The following is a 22,747-nucleotide window of genomic DNA, read 5'->3' as shown; positions in this document are numbered from 1 at the left end:
AAGTTACAGCAGGTGTTATTTTAAATAAAACAAAATCTCTCAAACTCGTTGAATATGGAATCCAAGGGGAGTCATGAGATTATATGAATGAGGGGAAAAGAGGTAAATCCAAACCTTTTTTTTGACTAGCAACAATAAGACTTATATATCTATATCTATGTAGATATATAGATATAGACATATCTTTTTTTTTTTAGCTGAGCCATCCTGCCACCTGTTGGCAGCTCAGTGGCAGCTCAGCTCAGGCTGGGACTCGAACCGCTGTTGCTCAGAGCTCTCACTCTTGAGCGAGCTCTTAACTAACTGAGCCACTGGCCGGCCCGATATAGACATATCTTTGGTAAAATAGAGATGTTAATTTAAAAGATATTTATAGGTAATTTATTAAGCAAGGCAATGACTAGAAAGGCAAACAGATATTGCAGAGACTACAAGGTTACATTTTATAGGATATAACAACATTGTCTGAAGTCCAAATTCTGTTATTTGTTTTTTACAAATAATACTTGTAAAGAAAATTACAGAGAAAATAGAGAGTGACGCATTTTCATACAAATCTATATTTTGGACAGGAGACAAGGAATGGTAATTTCAAAATGTTCTCATTTTATCCTTTTATCAGAGCTAGCTTTGTGATGCAAATCAGTATGTTTTAAGTAGCTATCAGGAAAGACAGAAATTATTCTCATTTTGCTGAAGTTCTTCTACTAACAATTTGTTCATTAAGAGGACCTACATTCCCAAGAGTAAGCTCTAGAATCCTGTTAATGAGCATGGAGAGGAAAAAGAAAAATAACAGGTCTGTGAAGGTCAACACTCACAATTTTATATAAAAGCAAAGACAGTTTTTGACTAGATTATTGTAAGTTAATTTTAGCTGACTCAAGGTCAGATACATCAGACCTTCTGAAAGCTCAACTGACCTCCCGTCTGACCATTCTTTATGTAGGGCCAAATACATCATTAAAAACAGAGTTATACAATATATAACGACTATAAATAAAGTATAGTACATTGTACTTAGGCACAAATAAACAATATTAGGAAGAGAATTACAAACATAACAGACATTAAAATATAAAATTGGAGACAAATTTGAGAACTTTGACAAAATGAGAAAAACATAACAGCCAAAATTGACTCAAGAAGAATTGGAAAATCTGAATAGACATAGCCATTAAAGAAATTTGTTTATTTATTTCAAGCATACAGTAGACTTCAGAAAAGCCAGATAAGCCTGAAACTCCTGAAGGGATATTTCTGGGAAACAGACCTTTGCTTCACTCAATTGTCCAAGAAAAAAAAAAGGTATTGAAGGTATTTTACAACTGCTTATTTGCACTTGGAGATCTGGCAGGCACATAAAAAGATATTCTAGGAGTCAGATCCAAGGGGACAAAAAAATCGTCCAGTAAAAGGGCTAAATACTTACTTTATGGTACTGTCCATAGCTGTATTTCCATGGGAAACTTTGGGGGATCTGGGAAGTCCTAATTTTGAGAGAATAATGTTATCTCCTGCTTTATAAAACCATCTTTGTAAGTTTCCTTTTCCTTTGACATTAAACTTGATATCCTCTGTATCTGTTAGTCTTTTTCTGTTTATCATATTATGGTTCCATTATGACAGCAATGCAGAAGGGAGCTTTTGTTAACCAGAAACCAATAGCAACATCATACTTTATGATGAAACACTGAAAGCATTCCCTTTAGAAATAAAGACTAAAGATAAACTTGGCTGCTATAACTGCTTATGTATGTTCACCACTGTATTGGATGTCTTGTCTTAGCCAGCACATAAGATAAGAAATAAAACTGAAAAAAATGTAACCACTGGAAAGGAAATAAACAAAACCATGATAATTCATAGATAATGTGGTTCTAGGAAAACAGAGAGAATCTAGAGAAAAATTATTAGAACAAAAATAGTTCAGTGAAGTTGATATACATAAGTTCAACATACAAAAATGATGATCTTATACACTAACAGTTAGAAAACCTATTTTAGTGCCAGCCGAGTGGCGCATTGGTTAAGAGCTGGCTTGGGATGCCAGAGGGCCCCGGTTCGGATCCCACATAAGAGGGCCAGTGACACTGCCCTCCACAGCTAAGATGCTGAACAACAGCTCAACCTGGAGCTGGGCAGCCGTGAGTCTCTGGTGACGGCCTAGGCTGCAGCCCCTGCTGCAGTGGGTTGCCACGGGCTACCGTGTGTAGCCAGCAGCCAGCGTGAGCAGCCGTCCAGAAGCCGGCGACTGATCTACCTCACCCGGGAAGAGTGCAATGATGGTGCCAACTTGGGCCAGTGAAGCAACGTCCTCCACAACTAGACTGAAGAACAGGAGGACAGCTACTTGTCTGTTCCCCTTCCCCCAACTCCTCAGCACTGTTCCCATCCCCCAATTCCCCAATAAAAATATTTTTTAAAAAAAAAGAAAACCTATTTTAAAAATAGATACCCCTACATAACAACAAAAAACATTAGGTATGTAGAAATTACTCTAATAAAAGATGACCTGTACGGATTATCAAAATTTATTGGAAGCAGTAAAGAATACAGGCTTAAGGCAATGGCTATTTACTCAACAGTAGAGAAGGATTTTAATAGTTTAGCAATTGATACAGATTTGCTGGCGTAAACTACTGAAAATCAGCCCTGGTTTATCATGTTCATGAATGGAAACTTCAATATCAAAGTTTTTTATTTTGTCCCAAATTAATCTATAAATTTAATGCAACTTTTATCAAAACCATAAGAAAGTTTTTCATGAAACTTGACAAGCTGATTCTAAAATTCGTATGGGAAATCATAAGGCTGAGAATGTCCAAGATAATTTTAAAGAAAAGAATAGGAGAGTAACTAACTCTATTAGATATTAAGGCTTACAATGAAGCTATAAAATAGAATATGTTGTTGACTCTTGTATAGACAAATTGACTAATGGAACAGAGAAGAAGCCCAGAAATGGAACCACATATATGGGAACTTGGTATGGCAAAGAGCATTTTAAACCAGAGGTGAAAAGATTCAATACATTTCGCTGGAGCAATTGGATATCCATATAGAATAAAATGAAATTAAATCTCTATCTTTTACCAAACAAGCGAACAGAAAAAACCTTGGGGAAATAAAAAACCTAAATGTGATGAGCAAAAGTTAATAATGTCTAGAAGATAATATAAAAGAAAACATTTATGACTTCAGATAGGAAAGATTAATAAAACACAAACAGCTCAAATTATGAAGAAGATATGAACATGACTACATTAAAATTAAAAAAAATCTATATATCAAAAGATATTATAAAATGATGAGGCAACCTCAGGTAGGAAGAAGTTATTCACAAAACACAATTAATCATGAATTAATAATATCTAGAGTGTTTAAAGAATGCCTCCAAATCAACAGGAAAAAGGTAGCCCAATCAAAAAATGGGTAAAGGATAATAAAAGGCAATTCACAGAAGAGGAATCTAATGGTCCATAACATGAAAGATGCCCAACCTTTCTAGTATTCAGTAGTCAGATATAAAACATAAGTTTTACTGCTTGTGATAGAGACCTAAAATAACAGTGGCCTAAAAAAAGATAGCTTATTTCTCTCAGAAGTAAAAGTCTAGGCTGGTAGGATGGCTGTGCTCCATGAATTCATCAAAGTTATGTGACTCTTTGGTAAAAAACCAAGGCACTTTCTGTCCTGTTATTCTGCCATCCCAAGGATGTTGCTTTTGTCTATGGGGTCCAGGGTGGTTTACCACCACGTCTGCATTTTGGTCTGTGGAAAGTGGGAAAAGGGAATGTGAAGGGGGGTGGCACTCAATTACACACATTATTTCTCATAAACCACGTATCCTCACCTTGCTGCAAGAAGCCTGGGAAATACAGTCAGTTTTTATTCTGGGTGGTCCTTTGTCCATCTAAAAATTGAATTTTCTGTAGTGGAAGGCAAGAAGTTTTGGGAAGCAGTCTCTACTACATCTGGTAAATGAAGCATATTTCACATTCATTTGATTAGTAAAAAATTAAACTTTTGAGAACAAGTGTTGGCAATGATGTGGAGCAAAATGAATTCTTATGTCCTGTTTGTGGAGCATACAATCAGTTTGGAAAACAATTTGACAATAGGTTGAAGATATGTATATTCTCTGAGGAAGGCTCTGTTTCTGGGAACAGAAACCCTTAAGGAAACTCTTCCACATGTGCACAAGTGGACATGTACAAGAATGAGTTCAATACTGTTTGAATTATCAAAATAATTAGGAAAATTTAAATGTCCATTAACAAGAGAGTGGATTAATTGTGGTATATTCATATGATGGAATTCTACACAAGAGTGAAAATGAATGAAGTAGACTACATGTATCATCAGTGGATAAATCTTAAAAATATAATGTTAAGACATGAAAGCAAGTTGTGGAAAGCTATGTGCAATAAAATTTCAAAAACGCAAAACACCTCTATGTATTGTGTACAGAAATATATGTACTGTATTTGCAGGGATCCGACAAATAGCCCCCCTTTTTCCTGCCCAATTTCTGAACCAGTTGAGAAATCAAACGAGTTAGCAGACGAAAACCAAAATATCACCTTCATTACTAATAAGGGACAGAAGTAAAGGCTATGGCTTAATATGAGAACTGAAATGGTCCCTCTAACTCCCTACTGCCAGTGCAGAATTTTGAGTTCACCTGTAGGAAAGTTTGCAGAGCAAATTCGACCTCCCCACCCTTCTGGTCACTACCTCTCAGCAACCAGGTAGAGAGGAGGAAGAGATTAAATCTCTTACCCTCAGGACATATTATTTGATATATCCACCTAGCCCAGAACCATGAACAATTGTCACAGAACAGACCAGGGTGGGGCAAAGATCCAAGAGGGTTTAAGGGAAACCTCTTTTTAAGGAAACCAAGGAAATGGGCAGAGGTATCCTAACACACATGAGAATTGTTAAGAACTATTGTAAATTCAACCTAATCATTACTCCTAAGGCAGTGGTTCTTCACTCTAGCTTGTATATGAATCACCTGGAGGGCTTGTTAAAACACAGAGGGCTAGACCCCACTCCTAGAGCTTCTGATTCAGTTTGTCTGGGATGGGGCCCAAGAACTGGCATTTCTGACACGTTCACAGTTGATGCTGATGCTATTAGTCTGGTGGCCACACTTTGACAACCACTGCCTTAGGGTGAGGGGAGGAAAAGAAATGGTATCAAGGAAAGGTAAGCAGAAAGTTGTAATTATATTTTCTTATTAAATTATATATTTAATTAATTACATATAATTAAAACATAAAAATTATGTTTTATTTCATGAGCTGAGTGGGGGTATGTGGGTGCTATTATTTTCTACATTATCTTTTTAATCAAAGTAATGAAATATTTCCACATACAAAAGCAATATTGGAGTATATAACACTCTGGAAAATGCTGCCTTAATACTTACAAATCAGCTGATTACTTAGAATTTGGAGGAGTAACATGTTAAATTCAGACTAATTTGAAATAGGTATGCTAAAATGTATTTTGATAGGTTAAATGATTACCAATATAAAGCAATAATTGTTACTACTTGTTTCAATTTTTTAGATCTTTCAAATTGTTCCTGTATTTTCTAATGGTTTTTAATCAGAAATATTTGATCAAGTGTTTCCCAATAAGTTCTTCAGCTTAACATACAAAACCCACTCTCTTAAAATATGTAAGGGCCGGCCGAGTGGCTCAGTTGGTTAAGAGCTCGCTCAAGAGTTTGAGCTCTGAGCAACAGCAGTTCGAGTCCAGCCCGAGCTGAGCAGCCGCTGAGCTGCCAACAGGTAGCAGGATGGCTCAGCTTAAAAAAAAATAAAAATAAAAAAAAATAAAATATGTAATGTTTTACTTTGTTTTATTTTATTATTTATTTTTATTGAAGTATAATGGAAATAGAACATATTAGTTTCTGGTGTACAACATAAAGACTCAATATTTCTATATATTGAAAAATGATCACCAAAATATCCCACCTTCCTGAAAAACAGTGTAGCAGATGGTGTAAAAAGCTTTTAAAATATTTATACTTTTTACCTCAGGAATTTCACTTTCAGTCCTCTACCCAAAGAAATGATCTGAAATGCCAACAAAGATTTGGGCACAAAATGCTCATTATAGCATTACTTAAAACAAGGGGATGTTTTAAGTGATGATGTGATCTAAATATTCAATTATAAGAGAATAGTCATTTGTGGGTTATTATGCCACAAAATAGTATCTTTTACAATTATTTTTGAAAAACCTTATGAAATGAGAACATTCTTAAGTTATAATTTAATATAAAATTTGCATATGTATACTGTGTATATTTATTGTATAGTTTCAAATATGTGCATAGAAAATGACCAAAATATTATCTTTTAATGATGGAATTATGCATGATTTTATTTTTTATATTTTTCTATTTTAAGAAAATATACAATAAAACCTTATTTTAAAAAGAAACTTCTTGCAAAATAAATATATTATCATGTAATATTAAAGCTCGGTCCATATATATATTTTCTGACTTTCCAGAAATTTTCACATAAAATGCATGAGGTTATCTCACAAACAATTTAAAATATATTTAAACAATAACACTGTTTAAAACTCTTTCATCACACTATTCAGAAATTCTGGTATCCTTTTCAAGCAAATTATTCCTCATAGTGATGAATTTCATATTTAATTTATAGCCTTCATTATAAATTTTGCTAACCTTATCCAATTAAAATATTTATTGGGCTCTTTCTTAAATAGCCTTTTAAATTTTTTATTGTATAGATTGATTGCCTAAAGTAGTATTTCTTAACCATATTTTCATGATCACCTCCCTAAGGAGCCTTTGTAGACATTTTTTTCCCCTAATTGTCCCCCACCCCATGAAATTTTAATATCTGCTAATGTACTATATGTATATCCATGGCTTATATATATAAAGAGTAAGATTTTTTTCACTCTCCCAAGAACCAATTTTCACCCCTTTGGTGGTGATACTCCCCCATTTTAGAATGTGTGGCCTAAAGGAACATTATGGAAAAATGTTATTTTTAACCTTTAAAATGAGTCTGAAGCCCACGTATTTTGTTTTTATAGTTGCCTGCCCCTCAAACATCACATGGTGACCACTCCAACACTACTACTGTGGGGAGAGAAAGACGCATTCATGGAGGTTGAGATGGCTGAAGTCACAAAGATTTATGTTAAAAACTATTTCAGGCTAACTATTTTGTCAGAAGCCAGTCATTGGCTTCAGCAAGAACAACCTGACATAGTGAACAAATTGATATGGACATTTCTAAAAGAAGAAACAAGAAAAAAAGATTGACTTTTCTATATCTTCTGTGAGGAGTCTGTAGTAAAATCTCTAAATAATTTTTTTTAATTGTTCATCAACTTCTTTAAGCTTCATTAGGAAAAAAATTTGTTTTAACATTCTTTATCATAAATAAATATCCTGACAAATGGTATTGAAAAATATCTGAGAATGTGTGAACTTATAATATAATGTTGATTTTCTTCTGTTGTGTTTTACACAGAAAAGCATCTGCCTTAAAATGTATACACTTGTACAAAAAGGAAGTTGAGGAAAGTGGCTCAGCTTTGGTTTCTTGTGTTCTTTACCCTGTTAACATATGGTGCCTTTCACATATGTATATTAAAGATTAGCCATATTAAAAGGCAAACCTGCAGTGGTATAAATTTTCATTTTATTGTTCAAAAGTTCTTTTTACTATTTTTAACCATTAAAAATTCTATTATCAAATCTCTTGGATTTATACTATATTTATTATTTTGAAAGCAAATATGACTAGATGAACATGCATTCTTAAAACAGGCCATAAATACTACTTATACTGGGAAGATTAACAAGAGATTATGTGAAGATTCTTATATATATATTAAACATTGCAAAGTAGAGAAGCACATCCTTTAAATTACTTGCCTTAACTGGCTAAATTGGTGAGAGATTTAGAGAAAGGATCAAAATGTCCTTTTGCCCCATTCAATGAAACAAGAATTGAATACTGTACTTCCTATGCAAACTAGAATCTAAATTCCACAGGGCAGAGATTATTCTTTTTATTGTTTTATTAACTGACATATATCCAGCATCTAGAATTAGGTGCTCGAAAAGAAAGATGACATGGTAATATGAAACTTTCCCTTAAGAAGCATACACAGAATGCAGTTAAATTAAACATGGGTTCAAGAAGAGTGGTGAAGACACAAATAACAATGGGAAGAGTTACAGAATAGAGAATGATACCAGCACAAGGGACTACTCGTTCTCTTGCGTTGCTTTCCTTGGCAAGGGAGACAACCAGTGACATTGCCAAATCATGGCCCCTTAGAGATTACAACTGTATTCCCAAGTAAGACAAAGTTGGTGAAAAGACTATTTCCCTCATTAGTTCTGGTAGTGACAGAAGAAAGCAGAATGTCCCTGAGAGTTCTCATCATTGTATCCTAGCAACTTATATTTACTAATAAAAGACCAATTGTTTATATACATTATACTTGTGCCTCATAACAACATTGCAAGGTAGGAAGTATTACCAATTTACAGATGTGAAAAGAGATTGGCCAATGACCACAGTGTAAGTGTTGGAACCAGGATCTGATCTAGATCCATCTGGTTGGAAGACCCATAATCTCTGCACTATCACATTCTATTTAATAGGCTCTGGTATCCACACTGCTCTTCCTGTTTATTGGCAACTTGGTGTGCTCCAATGAATAAAAGCATCTCTCAGAAACCTTCAATTTGATATTTAATCCCTAGAAAAGGACTTTAAATTAGCAATCAGCAAACACGGGAATATTGTATAATATACGGCATTGTCAGAGATGCAGAGATACAAGGTATAGAGGGGAGCCTGGTTCATGACAACTTTGATTATGCTTCCCTCTTGATCGTTTCCAAAGGGCAGCAACAAAGGGAAGGGACAGGACTTCACTGACTGTGTGTTGATGCATTAAAGTAATCCTGACTTATTTTAATGAAAACCTGTTACTGACAAAAGTGATTTTAGGGTTTGTGGTTATTAGTTATGTCAGTTTGGAATGCTGACTGGTTCATGTGGAGTATTGTTAAGAATATTAATCAAACATGCCATGGTTAATTTTGGCCCATGGTAATGGATGTATTCTAATTTTCAATGGATGTGGAATTGTGTAACAGATATAAAAGCTCCAGGGTGCTGTCAGTTAAACCTCTCAGCATAAAGAGATATTATTGTCTCTGTAGAAATCAATTAATAGGAAGAGAAAATGAATATGACTTACCAGCTGCCAAAGCATCTCCCAGTAAGTACACTATACTAGTAACAGCATTTAAGAAGTTGTAATTAATATTCATCTACTTAAATTAATATATCCCTTGTAGGTATATTATACATGCTTAATATAAACATCAGAAATTGTTATGTGAAAATAATTTATTAAGCATATATCAAAAGGAAGACGTTTACAAAAAACAAAAAAGATTGTACTGTTGATATGGCTCTCATCCTTCTGTTATCTCATTTACCATTTTTAATTTTTGGATTTTAAAGAGAATACATCATTTCCTATTAACCCACAATTGCCTGTAAGAATTCTAATTATGTGCGAACAGAGAGAGCACTTGAATATGGGGGAAAGGGTGCGTTCTGGAGGCTGTCCCCAGATCCAAGCTATTCGCATCCTGAGACTCAGACAGTCGGCCCCATGTCTCAGCAGTCCTCAGACTGGGAGCTGGAGGAGTGTGAGTCCGTCCTCAGCCTGAGGAGGAGCAAGTCCTTGTACTCGCCAGCGGTGGCCAACCCATTCGTGCAGCAGACGCACATCAGCGCATGGCGCTGGGCCTACATCATCCTCATGGGGACTCTGCTGGTGCCGGTGCGAGTGGCCTGCATCGCCTTCCTCTTCATCTTCCTCTGGCCGGTGGCCGTGCTTTGCACCATAGGCCTTTCTGCTCACCCAGCCAAGCCAGCCAAGAGATGGAGAAGAAAACTGGCGCAACCAGCTCTCAAATTCCTGTTTCAGGCGACATTCTTTTCAGCAGGGTTTCTGGTTAAAGTGAAAGGGAAAAAGGCAACCCGAGACGAGGCCCCCATTTTCGTTACAGCCCCGCACTCCACTTTCTTTGATGCGATCGCCTGTGTTGTGGCAGGGTTACCCTCTGTGGTCTCTGCAAGTCAAAACGCACAGATCCCAGTGGCTGGGAAATTCTTACTGTCAACGCAGCCCGTGCTTGTGACCCGAGAGGACCCCAATTCCAGGAAGACTACCCGGAACGAAATCCTCAAGCGAGTGACATCCAAAAGGAAGTGGCCACAGATCCTGATTTTCCCGGAAGGAGTGTGTACCAATCGCACGTGTCTGGTCACTTTTAAACTAGGGGCCTTCTCCCCAGGTGTTCCTGTACAGCCAGTTCTGCTCAGGTACCCAAACACCCTGGATACAGTGACCTGGACCTGGCAGGGGTTCACAGGCTTCCAGGCCTGTATGTTGACCCTGAGTCAACTCTTCACCAGGGTAGAAGTTGAGTTTATGCCTGTTTACATCCCAAATGATCAAGAAAAAAAAGACCCCATCCTTTTTGCCAATACAGTGAGGATCAACATGGCAAATGCTCTGGGGGTGCCTGTGACAGACCACACTTATGCAGATGGCAGACTGATGATTACCACAGGTAACCTTCAACTGCCCATGGAAACTAGCTTGGTGGAGTTTACAAAACTTAGCCAGAAATTGAAGTTAGATTGGGATAATATTCACCAGCATTTGGATGAATATGCTGCAATTGCAGTCACTTCAAAAGGAGGGAAGATAGGAATTGAAGAATTTGCAAATTATTTAAAACTCCCAATTTCAGAGCCCCTGAGACAACTTTTTGCCCTTTTTGACAGGAAGAATGATGGCAGCATAGACTTCAGAGAATATGTGATAGTTCTGACTGTCTTATGTAATCCTGCCAACACTGAAAAGATTCTGCAAATGTCGTTTAAGCTTTTTGATCTTGATGAGGATGGTTTCATAACAGAACAGGAGCTGGCTGCTATACTTCAGGCGGCTTTTGGAGTACCAGATCTTGATGTTTCCAGACTCTTTCAGGAAATAGCTGGACAGAACTCAGAGATCATTTCATACAAGAACTTGAAGAAATTTGCCTTGAAGCACCCAGAATATGCCAAGTTATTTAATTCATACTTAGATCTCCAGGCAGCCTATGTATGTGCATTACCACAAGTATAGGTTTAATCGCTGTATTCAAATGTTAAAGTCAGCCCTGAAAATGGTGACAGTACCTTCCAGGTAGAAACTTTGATTGAAATAAAAAATTATTCTTTGAGGAAAAATACCACAATTTTTACTCTAAGTGGCCTGGGCACTTAATTATGATATTTAAAATATGCTTGAAGAATATATATTTCAATTAGATTTTATAATACCTACTTTTTTCTTTCTTAAGATAATATATTTGTTTCAATATAACCTAACAGTAGAAGTATAAAAAAATCTAATCATAAACCTTGTTCATCCAGCATGGTTCTAATTAGTGCTTTTATTTTGCTAAAGTAAGGCCAGAAATACATTATAGCCCATCACCTCTCCCTCATTTTTGCAGAGAAAAGATCTTATTAAGAGCTCCACTGTCAGTAAATAATCATTTGTATTGTATTCTCTCTAAAAAGGATTTGCTGGATAAATTCCTCTTTATTCTTTCTAAAAATAGTTCAAATGTTCCTATTTTACAGAACAAAATAAAAATAAGAGGAAGATATAGTGTTAGAAATACCATTGAAACAGTAATAATTGTTATGGCTGACCTTTATTATTATTTTTAGGTATGAGAATGATTATTTAGAATGAGAAATCACAATAGACTACAATTTCTGGAAAGATAATATCACAAATACAGGTTATAAATACAGGAATTTTGGCAAATTCTATGATTCTCAAAAAGGAAAAATTTATGTTCATAATTGCATGTTCTGCATTACTGAGAATATTCTTTTCGTTCTGACTAGGCACCAACTGAAGCCTCTACTTACTGTTGTATAACTCCCTCACTACCCATACACTTCCAGCACCCTTTGCTGTAAGACATTTTCACATAGTGCTGTGTCCTTGGGCTCTATCCCTTCATGACACCATGCAGGATGAAGCAGTGATATATTCCTAGAAGCCATTTCTACACCTGGACATGGAACAACAACTTATCTAAACATAGAAGTGATTGTGAACCAATAAATATGCCTTGCTAACCCAAACTACTATATCTCCAACTTAGTTTCATTGTGGCTAAATCCCAAAAATGCCTGCAGCCCCTCTGTGTCACCAGATATTAGGAGACCTTTGACTAAGGGGACAGAAAGTCTTGATCACTTGTGGTCAAAATCTCTTACTTTTGTAAACTTTACAAAAACATACCCAAGTAGACACATTTCTAGGGACCCTATTAGGGACTTGAAATGGACTTACGCAAGTGGGGCCCCTAAATCTTAAACTTCATTAGTTTCTTGGTATTTTGAGTAGAAAGGAAGAAGAGATATCTGAATGGAAGAAAGGTGAACAGATGGGAAAAGCTTAACAAAAGGGAAAGAAAAAAAATTGAATATTGTTTTGAGATCATTTGCATGTAGTCCTCACCTGAGAAAAAGAGATGGATAAGTGATATTTCATAACCCCACTGTCTTTGTCTGGGCTGCAATAATAAAAATACCATGACTGGGTGGTTTAAAATAACCAGTTCTGAAGGCTGGGAAGTTCAAGATCAATGCACTGGCAGATTTAATGTCTGGTGAGAGTCTGCTTCCTGGTGCATAGATGGCTATCTTCTATGTCTTCACCTGGTAAAAGAGGCAAGGCAGCCCTCTCCAGTCGTTCATATCGGCACTAATCCAATTCATGAGGCTTCCGCCCTCATGACCTGATCACCTCCCAAAGCCTCCACCTCAAAATACTATCACATAGGGGATTAGGTTTCCACATATGAATTTTGGGGAGACACAAATATTCAGTCTATAGCACCCACCTAGCTTGATATTCCCATGATAATATTGCCTATACATGTAATTAAAAGACAATGATTTTTAAGATGTACTGGAATATAGTCATGTAAATAAGAGATTTTCACTTAAAAGTAGTTATCAAGGTATATCTTTATTCAAACAATGATTCTATTACTCAAACGTGCTTAACTTTAAAATTGTTTCTAATTATTGGGTTGTCAGAAAAGTCATGATGTATTTTTTCTGTTTTTCGTTGCAAAAATGCGTCATGACTTTTCCAACAACCCAATATATAACGAGCTATACAACAAACCAGGGTCATTATTATACCCTACCTTTTAATCTCAAAATGTTAACATACCTTTATTTAAACACTTTAATACATAACACTTAACAAGTCTTTTTATTATAAAACAAACAAAACCATATAAAACAAATCTGTAGCTAATAATTATTATTATTATATAAGTATATTATATATTAAGTAAATATAATTTTTTAAAGATTTTATTGGGGAATTGGAGGAGGGGAACAGACAAGTTGCTGTCCTTTTGTTCTTCAGTCTAGTTGTGGAGGACATCGCTTCACTGGACCGTGTTGGTATTATCATTGCGCTCTTCCCGGGTGAGGCAGATCGGTTGCTGGCCATTGGACGGCTGCTCATGGCAGCTCTTGGCCACTCAAGCTGGCTGCCAGCCACTCACGGTAGCTTATGGAAGCTCACTGCAGTCTCACTGAAGCCTATGCCATCCACTCATGGCAGCCAAGCTCCAGGTTAAGCTATTGTTCAACACCTTAGCTGTAGAGGGCGCAGTATCACTGGTCCTAATGTGGGATCCAAACCGGGGCCCTGCTGCTCAGAGCTGGCGTCCCAAGCCAACTCTTAACCAACGTGCCACTCAGCCGGCCCAATATAATCTTTCTTAAGATGAACATTCTTGCAACTAACAGATCAAGACATAAAACTTTTCCAGTCACCCTACAAGCTCCTCTATGCCCCTAATCATAATTACAACCTCCTCCTTCCTTCTAAAATTCAACTACTTTCCTGATTTTTACATTTTCACTTCCTGTGTTTCTTTACATTTTTATCATTTAAATGTGCATACTTCTTATCTGTAAATTGGGCTCATAGCAGTACCTATCTAAATGGTGGTTGTGAGAATTGAGTTAATACATATAAGCAGGTAGAGTTTTCTCGCCTAATAAGCATCCAATAAACATTAACTATTATATTATCTCTGACACTCTTTTTCTACAGGAAAAATTAAGAATCAATTATCCACAGCGCCGGCTGAGTGGCTCAGTTGGTTAAGAGCTCGCTCAACAGTTTGAGCTCTGAGCAACAGCAGTTTGAGTCCCAGCCGGAGCTGAGCAGCCACTGAGCTGCCAACAGACGGCAGGATGACTCAGGGGGAAAAAAAATCAATTATCCAGTTACATTTTTCAAAATTAAGATTCTGAATAATTGAGAAGGGCATTCATTATCTGGAGAAATGACTACTACTTAGCCAATCTTATGGCACAAGGTCCATATATTTTCCAAGCAATCAGTATTTGTTCGTTACCTGAATGAAGCAGAACAATAGTGCCTTCTTCCTTTGGAGGAAGTTTTTTTTTTTTAATCAAAACAAAACCAAAAACCCTAAAAGACCTTTGAAATGCGTCTACTATATTTAAAATTCTGTAATCCATCAATCCACCCGCTTTCCTGCTCAAAGGTTCCGCCCCCTACAACCTTAACTACTCTTTCTCTTCCTCGTCATAAATTTTGTCTTTATATGTAAAGTGTGGTAATATAAGCTGGCATATCTCAGCTTAAGTCCAAGAGCAGTTATATGCGCACCTCTAAAGGTTGTGCACACGCTTTGCAGGGACTCCGGACTGTTCTGACTCCGAATGATTTTATGAAGTTCTACCCGGCGCCTTCGCACCCCCAATTTTTCTTGCCAAAGCACTTGAGTCAGGGAGTGCGACTCGCCGCAAGAAAGTCTTGTGACCCTGTCTTTTCTGGGGGGTGGGAGAGGGAAGGAACCCTGAAATCCCAGGGAGACAGTGTACAAAGGCTGCACCGGTTGATTTAAACAGGGCCCTCTAAAACACGTATTAAACGAATGGTTAGCACCAACCGGAAAGTAAAGAAGGGTAACAGGTACACAGAGCCGCAGGAATTGGACTGTTGACCCTCTGCGCAAAGAGGGGCGGAGTACAGGCCGGCAGAGGTAAACAGAGCTACGACGCCTGCGCACAGCCTCCTTGGGTCACGTGCCGGCGCGGCCCCGGCCTCCGGGGTTTCCCGGGACCGCTGTCCAGCTGCGTGTCGGGGACCGTTTACAAACTGACTGGAGGCGTGAACCTTCCCCTTAGGGGGAGGATTCGGGTAGGAGCCGAGCGTTCAGTCGGGAGCTCTCCTTCCTGAGGCGGGGAGCGAGGCCGTGTGCTGGGCCTGCGGGGCGCCGCCGTACCTTTGCGGAACATGGCCCGTTGTGGGCAGGGTAGCACGGTCCCCGTGGTACTTCTGGAACCTCCTGCAGTTTGCAGTAAGGGGTTGCAAAGGAAGGGGATGTGTGAGCGGCGCCGGCTGAAGGCGATGGTGTCGGAGCAGCTCAGCCAGGATCTGCTCAGGTAGGAGGAGGCGGAAACTCTGGCTGCTTCAGTTCTTAAGGCGCCCACCTCCGCGGCAGAAGCTGTGGCTCCTTCTGGGTGTCTGGATTCCTCCCCTCCCTATTCTCGCCTCAGGCTGCGGAGGGACGTTCACCAGTCTCCTCACTTCGAAACGGGTTCACAGTCCCTAAGTAACCAATCCCGGGCACCTTGAAGACCACGCACCAGGTTCAAAAAGAAAACCAAGGTTAATCCAGTTATGTGCAGCACCAGTTTATACCACAATACTCTTAACACCGGCAGGCTGAGTTCTTTGAAAGACATGTGTCTAAGGTTGGGGTGCTTCCACGTTTCGTGGTCCTGAAACGTACACAATTTTTTATAAGTTTAAACAATTTTAAGAAAAATGATACAATTAGGCAGGAAAAAAAAAGTTTATTTAGAGTGAGGAAAAATAGAACAAACTGCTGGAGCCGTGGAAGTCACTTCTGAGCTCCCTTTAAACAATTTGTCAAAAATGCTTACAAAGGAACACTTGCTGATGGCAACCTGGCTTCCCCTCTCCACCTAGAACACACTACAGCTCCCAGCAAACCCCAGCTCCCACAAAGACTCAAGCAAATGGAGGGTTGTGAAGCTTAACCCAGGATTTGGTGAATCCATCTAATATCACCTTGGTTTATAAAGAAAACTGAGCTTACAAACATTCCCTAGCTACTGTAATTTCCATTTCCACCAAAACATTGATTCTTGAACTTTAGTGTGCATTAGAATCACATGGAGGGCTTGTTAAAACTTAGATTTACTGGGTCCTAAAGCAGCTCTGATTCAGTTGGTCTGGGATAGGGTCTGAGATTTTCACATTACTAGCAAGGTCTGAAGTGATGCTGATACTGCTGGCCTGTGTCACACTTGGAGAACTGCTGAACTAGAGTGAACATAGTTACTACCAATAACTCACAGTTGTGCAGCTTTCTACATTTAAAAAGAGTTTTCTGTTGCTCACACTTATAAGGCAGGAGCTATAAACTGCACTTTATAAAGTAAAAATATTTCCTTTTAATTTGGGCCTATCTACTAGAGATGCTCCTTTGTCTCCACCAGTGGGGGATTGGTGTAAAAGATGGAAAAAGACTGAAGTTGTGTTTCTAGGGTGAATATCTAAGGATGAGGTACTCCTCTTCAGTGGCTTTATTCTAGCTGTGTTGTGAGCATTAAAGTGTCATGAATTTCAGGAAGATAACACATCTAGGTTCTTATATAGAGAAAATGAGGTTCGAAATATAACAGGTGAATAATTTAATCCTCATCCTAGCAGCAATTAAGGATAGGACCCTGAAGTCCCAAGTTCTTATTACAAGTAAAGAAAAATAGATGTTTTTTTTTAAACTACAAAAAGACTTCACCCAACCACTTTAAATGCTATGCTAAATTAATCTTCAAGCACAGCAATATCATTGATTTATTCTACAAATATTAATGAAGTAGCTAGCACCTACCGTGTACCTAACTCTGTACTAGATTCTGAAGAATCAAAGATTAATAAGACATGGCTTTGGTGTTTGTGCTTACCCTCTAGTGAGAGATAATAGCCAAACAAAAGTGATGGGACCCAGATAAGTTGGAGAATGCTTTATAGGGTGACATTTGAATTATCTCTTAGGAGGTTGATTAAAATTGATTAGATAGAGATTAGGAAGAGAGAAGTCAGAGGGTAGCTAAACAAGAGGAATGGCTTTTACAAAGGCACAGAGATTCGAAAGAGCTTGATAATTAGTTTGGGAAAGCAAGTTGTATTAGATTCTTCCAAACGGCAGGGAACACATCTGGGTTACTTGAGGTAGTAGGATATATGGAGAAGTGAACAAAAACAGGAAACAGTTTTAACAGCCAAAATGCCAGATCTGATGTAGAATTAGGAAGTTGCTAGGGATATGATAGCACTTGTACACTAAGGCCTCATTGAGAAATGGACAATTATAGTAAAAATACCTAATATGTATTGCTATCCTACTATTAGCTAGACACTGGGGTGATATGTAATGGTTTGTTCACTCCCCTATGAGGTAAATCTTGCTATTATTCCCATTCAACAGATAAGGAAACTGAGCATTAAAGAAGAGGTGGTGGAATCAGAATAAGAACCTTGGTAGTTTGGCTCCAGAGACATTAAAGTGACTTGCCCAAGGTCACACTATCAGAATATGAACCCAGACAGCCTGCCTTTTCTACAATAGTTATGCAAACAGATCTTCCAGTAACTTTGCTCCTTCATCTCTGCTTCTCTCCTTACACATTTCTTTTTCTTACTCTACCTTGGATTTGCCTTGCAATTCTTAGCGTGCGACCCGTTGGTCCCTGTTTACTATAGGACATCTCTGCTAAAGTTCACTTGTTTAACTACCACGTTGGCTGATGGCTAACCTTGGCTCAGTCCGTTGTCCATTTAGATGTAGTTAAGAGCATAGGGTCATGTCGTACAAAGCAGGGCCATATATAAATAATAAATGAATTTTTGGTAGCTTTATTTGGGAGGGGATTATGAGTCTGGCAGGCAATCAAAGTGACAGTGGATGAGGATGAGTAGGTAAACTAAGACTAGATCACGAGGCCATCTGTTTTCAGTGAAGCGTTTAGAATATATTCTGGAAGCAGTGGAGAGCCATTGGTGTTTTTTAAATAGAGGATTAACTTATTCAGGTCTTGAATTGAGGACACAGTAATTGGAAACAGGGAAACCAGCTAGGAGATTCTGTGACAGTCAAGAGATACATAACGGCAGTGGAAATGGAAACGGTGAAAAGGATTTATATGTGCAATTGATGGGCTTGGTGACCAGTTACATGTGGAGGAACAGGGAAAGGGAAGCATAGAAGGTGGCGCCAAATCTTAGGACATTTGAGAGGGAGGAGTATGGTGAATGTTCAGGAAGCCATATCAAGGAAACAGTTTTCCACCATATTTCCAATATGTCTGGAGTTTAGGAGGGAAATTGGAATAGCAGACAGAGATGAAAGGTTGGTGGCATCACCAGCACCCAGCTGTGCAAGCCAAAGATGAGAGAGATCCTAGGCTATTTCTTTCCCTTCACCTTCTACCTCCAGTTACCAAGTACTGCCAATTGTATTACTTAAATATATTTTAATTCCATCCCTATTCTCTGTCACCATTGAGCCTCCTCTGGCCTAAGCCCCTTACATCATTTATCTGTGCTGTGCAGTAGTTTTCTCATCTTCATTCTCATTTTCCCCTAATTCCTCTTCTACACAACTAACAGGTGATATTTTGAAAAATAAATTTGCCCATGTTTTAAATCATTTGGTGATTCCCTTTGAACTGTAAGATAAGAGTTAAGCCCTTTGCCTCTTATTCATCTTTATCCCTACAGCTTCATCTGCCACTTCTCATCTCAATTCTCTCTGCTGACCAATTTGGAGCTCCACACTCACACATACCTTTCTAACTAACATAGAGCCAAGAGCTCCTTTCTACCTTGCTTTGCTTCCCTGACCAACTCTCATTCAATCTTTAAAATCCCATTTCGCTTTTATGTCCTCTATAAGGTCTTCTTTTATGTTGGTCTCTGAAAAAAATTTACTTATTTGTGCTATTGATCTGTCACACTCTGATTTTCAGGCCTAGCCTCCCTGCTATTCTCTACACTCCTTGAGGGCAGATATTATTATTTAGTCATCTTTATGTCCCTGTGCTTAGTACATAGTACACGTTCAATAAACTTTTAGTGATAACAGGGTTTAATCAGCAGTCAAAAATGCTTTAAATAGGTTAATACAGTGGTTGGCAGTGAAATGAGATGGAAAGAAGGTAGGCCTTTACATGGTTGAGCCTTTGCTCCAACCTGTTCTTCCTTTAGACGTTACTATTAGATGAGCCAATAAACCTCGCTTAATATTTAAGAGATTTGAGTCAGGTAGTCTGTTTCTTGTAACGAATACAAATGGTTTTATAAAATAAAACACTATATTTTCACATTAACAATTTTTTAAACACTTTTTTTTTCATTAACAAATACTCGTGAGCATCTATTATGAACAAGGCAGATTCCCTAGTGAAGGTTGTACGGCTACCAGCTGCAATGCTTCCTTACTTACTTGGGAGGGAATGGGATGTGGGGAGAAGGTGGGTGGGAGGGAGGAACAAATTATTTCTACAATTTGAGTGTTTATTAATGTTTGAAAGACCAATACATATTTACATAACTTTAAAAATCACTTATGAAAATAATTTATTGGTGAAAATATTGACTAAAATGCATCTGTTTGGTTATTGTTTCTAAGGTTCTGAAAGCTCTGTGCTCTAAAGCATTGGTTTTGTTTAGGGTAAAATACAACAAAATTTAACAAGCAGATATTGAGCTCTTGCTATATACTGAAGATACACAGTTTTTGCTTTTGGGGAGTTCGTTGTCTAGTAGGGAAAAAGACACGTAAAAATAGTGGTGCAGTGACAGAAGGACTGCAACAGAGGTGTATGTACAGAGTGTGATGGGATCAGAGGAAGGAGCCATTAACTTGGTCTTAGGGGATGTGAGTGTCAATGGCTGCAGTCTAAGCTTTCACTGTAATGGATATCTTTATCCATTACTTGTACCTCCTGTAGTGAACTGGTGTGATTGCCAATTATATCCTGTGATACAGAAGACCTCTGAGAATACATAGCTTGCTGATGATAATGTTACAGTAATATGAAGTGTTACTTAGTATTTAGAGAGTAAAAATATATAGTTACCACAGAGATAAACGTTTATATTATACATTTTTTATTATGATGCTGATTTATGTTCTTCCATCACTTTATGAGTAATTGGTGGGCTTATGTACTATGTCTGTACATTAGTAAAGGGACTTGAATGGGTTTATCCCATGAGTCCATCATTTTAATAATAGATTAGAGCATGGTTAGGTCTATTTGTGGTGGGAAAAAATGAAAAGGGCTTAAATGTCACATTCTTGACAGCCAAGCTTACATTTCAGAGTTGGTATTTAACAATAGTCAGAACTAAATGTACCAGTTTCTAATTTGTATTGTCTATTGTTATATCTGGTTCGCTGCTGTTGTTGACTGTTTACTTTTTTCGCTTCAGTTTTAGTAAGATTTTAAAATATCAATTCTTCGTAATAGTCAACAACCATATTTCTTTGTGTTCTTCTTTTAAAATAAGCCTAAAATAGAAAATCAACAAAGAGCAGAAGATAAATTTATTATTATTAGAAGAAACTGAAAAAAAGATATTTTTTGTAAAAGTAGCCTTACTCTTTTAGTGAAATTATTTTTGTTTTTACTGTAATTTTTAGATTCTAAGCCACTATTAAACCGTGTTCTTTAGAATGAACTGAGAACAAACTCATTTTTATATTAACATATTTATTTTATGTTACCTCTGTATTTTTTTTAGTTTATGTGTTATTTTTAAAACTTATTTTATAAAAATGGGTGTATTATATATTTCTGAGCATCATTAAACTATGGTTCCTTTTTATTCCCAACAGGCTTCTAAGGGAAGAAATCCATACAGATGTTACTTTCTCTATAGGTTGTACTTTATTCAAAGCACACAGAGCGGTTCTTTTAGCAAGGGTTCCTGACTTCTATTTTCGTACTATTGGACAGACATCAAATAGTTCAATAAATCATAAGCCTATTGCTGTGGAGAACTTTGAAGCTTCAGAATTTAGAACATTTTTACAGTAAGTGCTTTCTGAAATCTTTTATATTTAAATCTAATATATAATTATTTTTAAACGTGTGTATGTTTTTTATTTCCTATATTTTCATATCTGTTTTATAACCTTCTAAGAAAAATTCATTCATTTAAATTCCAAATTATCTTAGTAATTAGTATTAGTAGAGGCTAAGTATTAGTATTGGAGTATTAGAGGCCTAGTATTAGAGAGGCTAAGTTCTAACTTGAGACTGATCCTCAGAGAGAAGAAATGAAGTGTGCTGTCTGGTAATTAGAATGAATTACTCTGTGCCAGAGTTTCTCAGCAGTGGCACTGTTGACATTTTGGATTAGATAATTCTTTGTTGTGGGGGCTGTGCTGTGCATTTTAAAATGTTTAGCAGCATCTCTGGCCTCTAGTCACTAGATGCCAATAGCACTACCCCCCCCCCAGCCCCCGAGTTGTAACAACCAAAATGCCTCCAGACATTGCCAGAAGTCCTCTGGGGGGTAAAATGGCCTCCTATTGAGAACCATTGCTATATATACTGACCTCTATATTATTGACATGCAAAGCTTTAAATAAATTATGTATGGTTATAAAAATATGGGATCATAACTTTTTATTCTCATGGCTTGTGTGTGGTAAAAATTTTGAAAATAGAACTTCCACTGAACTTGTTAGTAGTTTGAGAGACCCATGTGTTTGGTAAACTTAAAGAATTGTCATTGGCTAAATAATAGGAGAAACTAGTTTAAAATAATCTCCATTCTAATTGAATTGAATTCTATTTTAATGCTTTTCTGTTATCTGCACATACATGTAATTATTTGACACTCATTTTTGATAAATGTATCCAGGACAGTAGTATTTTCTAATGTAGTTCCTTAAAAATATATCTCTTTTTTGAATACCTATTTAAATGACTTTAGAGAGGTCTTAAATACTTTAGTGTTTAAGAACATGGACTCTAGGGCAAGAATGTCTGGGTTCAAATTGCATGCTCTGCCATTTGGTAGCTGTGTGTCTCAAACTTAACCTCTCTGTGCCTGGAATTTTCGCATGTGTAAAATGCCTCGTATATGGTAATCACTATAAAATTATTAACTAAATTTTATGTTTGTGACTCTTGAAGTGTTTATTTGTATTTCATTTCAGTAATTTAAATACTGCCCTCCCATAATTTCTTCTCTTTCTCTAATATGTGGAAGTTATTATTGTTCTAATAATATTTTATTAAGTTGTTGGAAAAGTCATGACGCATTTTTGCAACGAAAAACAGAAAAAATACGTCATGACTTTTCCGACAACCCAATAGTAGAGTCTGTCCTACCATCCCTCACATACACTTACTCAGCAGATATTTATTGTGCCCTATTTTGGGTAAGGACTTGTGTGAATGGTAGGTGTACACTGGCTAGTGACTCTTGATTTCACTGCTTAGTGAGGGTA

The 22,747-nt window shown here is 37.3% G+C and overlaps 3 protein-coding genes across 4 annotated transcripts in view; all 3 read left to right on the top strand.

Moving 5' to 3' along the window:
* EPHX4 (epoxide hydrolase 4) overlaps window positions 1-7,806 on the top strand; it is a 31,583-nt gene extending 23,777 nt beyond the window's left edge. Inside the window, exon 6 of the mRNA XM_019626969.1 lies at window positions 7,102-7,806. Coding sequence (XP_019482514.1) covers window positions 7,102-7,333 — 232 coding nt within the window. The 3' untranslated portion in view covers window positions 7,334-7,806. The remainder of the gene's footprint in view (window positions 1-7,101) is intronic.
* Window positions 7,807-8,328: 522 nt separating this feature from the next.
* On the top strand, window positions 8,329-11,375 carry LOC109373253 (lysophosphatidylcholine acyltransferase 2B-like). Its single transcript, XM_019626976.1, has one exon. The coding sequence runs from the start codon at window positions 9,718-9,720 to the stop codon at window positions 11,245-11,247; it is 1,530 nt and encodes a 509-aa protein (XP_019482521.1). The 5' UTR covers window positions 8,329-9,717; the 3' UTR covers window positions 11,248-11,375.
* A 3,915-nt stretch (window positions 11,376-15,290) lies between these two features.
* BTBD8 (BTB domain containing 8) overlaps window positions 15,291-22,747 on the top strand; it is a 77,915-nt gene continuing 70,458 nt past the window's right edge. Inside the window, exons 1-2 of one of the 2 annotated variants that reach the window (XM_019626996.1) lie at window positions 15,291-15,632; window positions 21,122-21,319. In XM_019626996.1, coding sequence (XP_019482541.1) covers window positions 15,484-15,632; window positions 21,122-21,319 — 347 coding nt within the window. In that variant the 5' untranslated portion in view covers window positions 15,291-15,483. The remainder of the gene's footprint in view (window positions 15,633-21,121; window positions 21,320-22,747) is intronic. The other variant, XM_019626993.1, reaches the window with a different exon arrangement.

The sequence above is a fragment of the Hipposideros armiger genome, unplaced genomic scaffold (genome assembly GCF_001890085.2).
Source record: "Hipposideros armiger isolate ML-2016 unplaced genomic scaffold, ASM189008v1 scaffold_696, whole genome shotgun sequence".
Classification (NCBI taxonomy): Eukaryota; Metazoa; Chordata; class Mammalia; order Chiroptera; family Hipposideridae; genus Hipposideros; species Hipposideros armiger.
The sequence above is the reverse complement of the archived record's forward strand: the minus strand, read 5'-3'. Positions and strand labels throughout refer to the sequence as shown.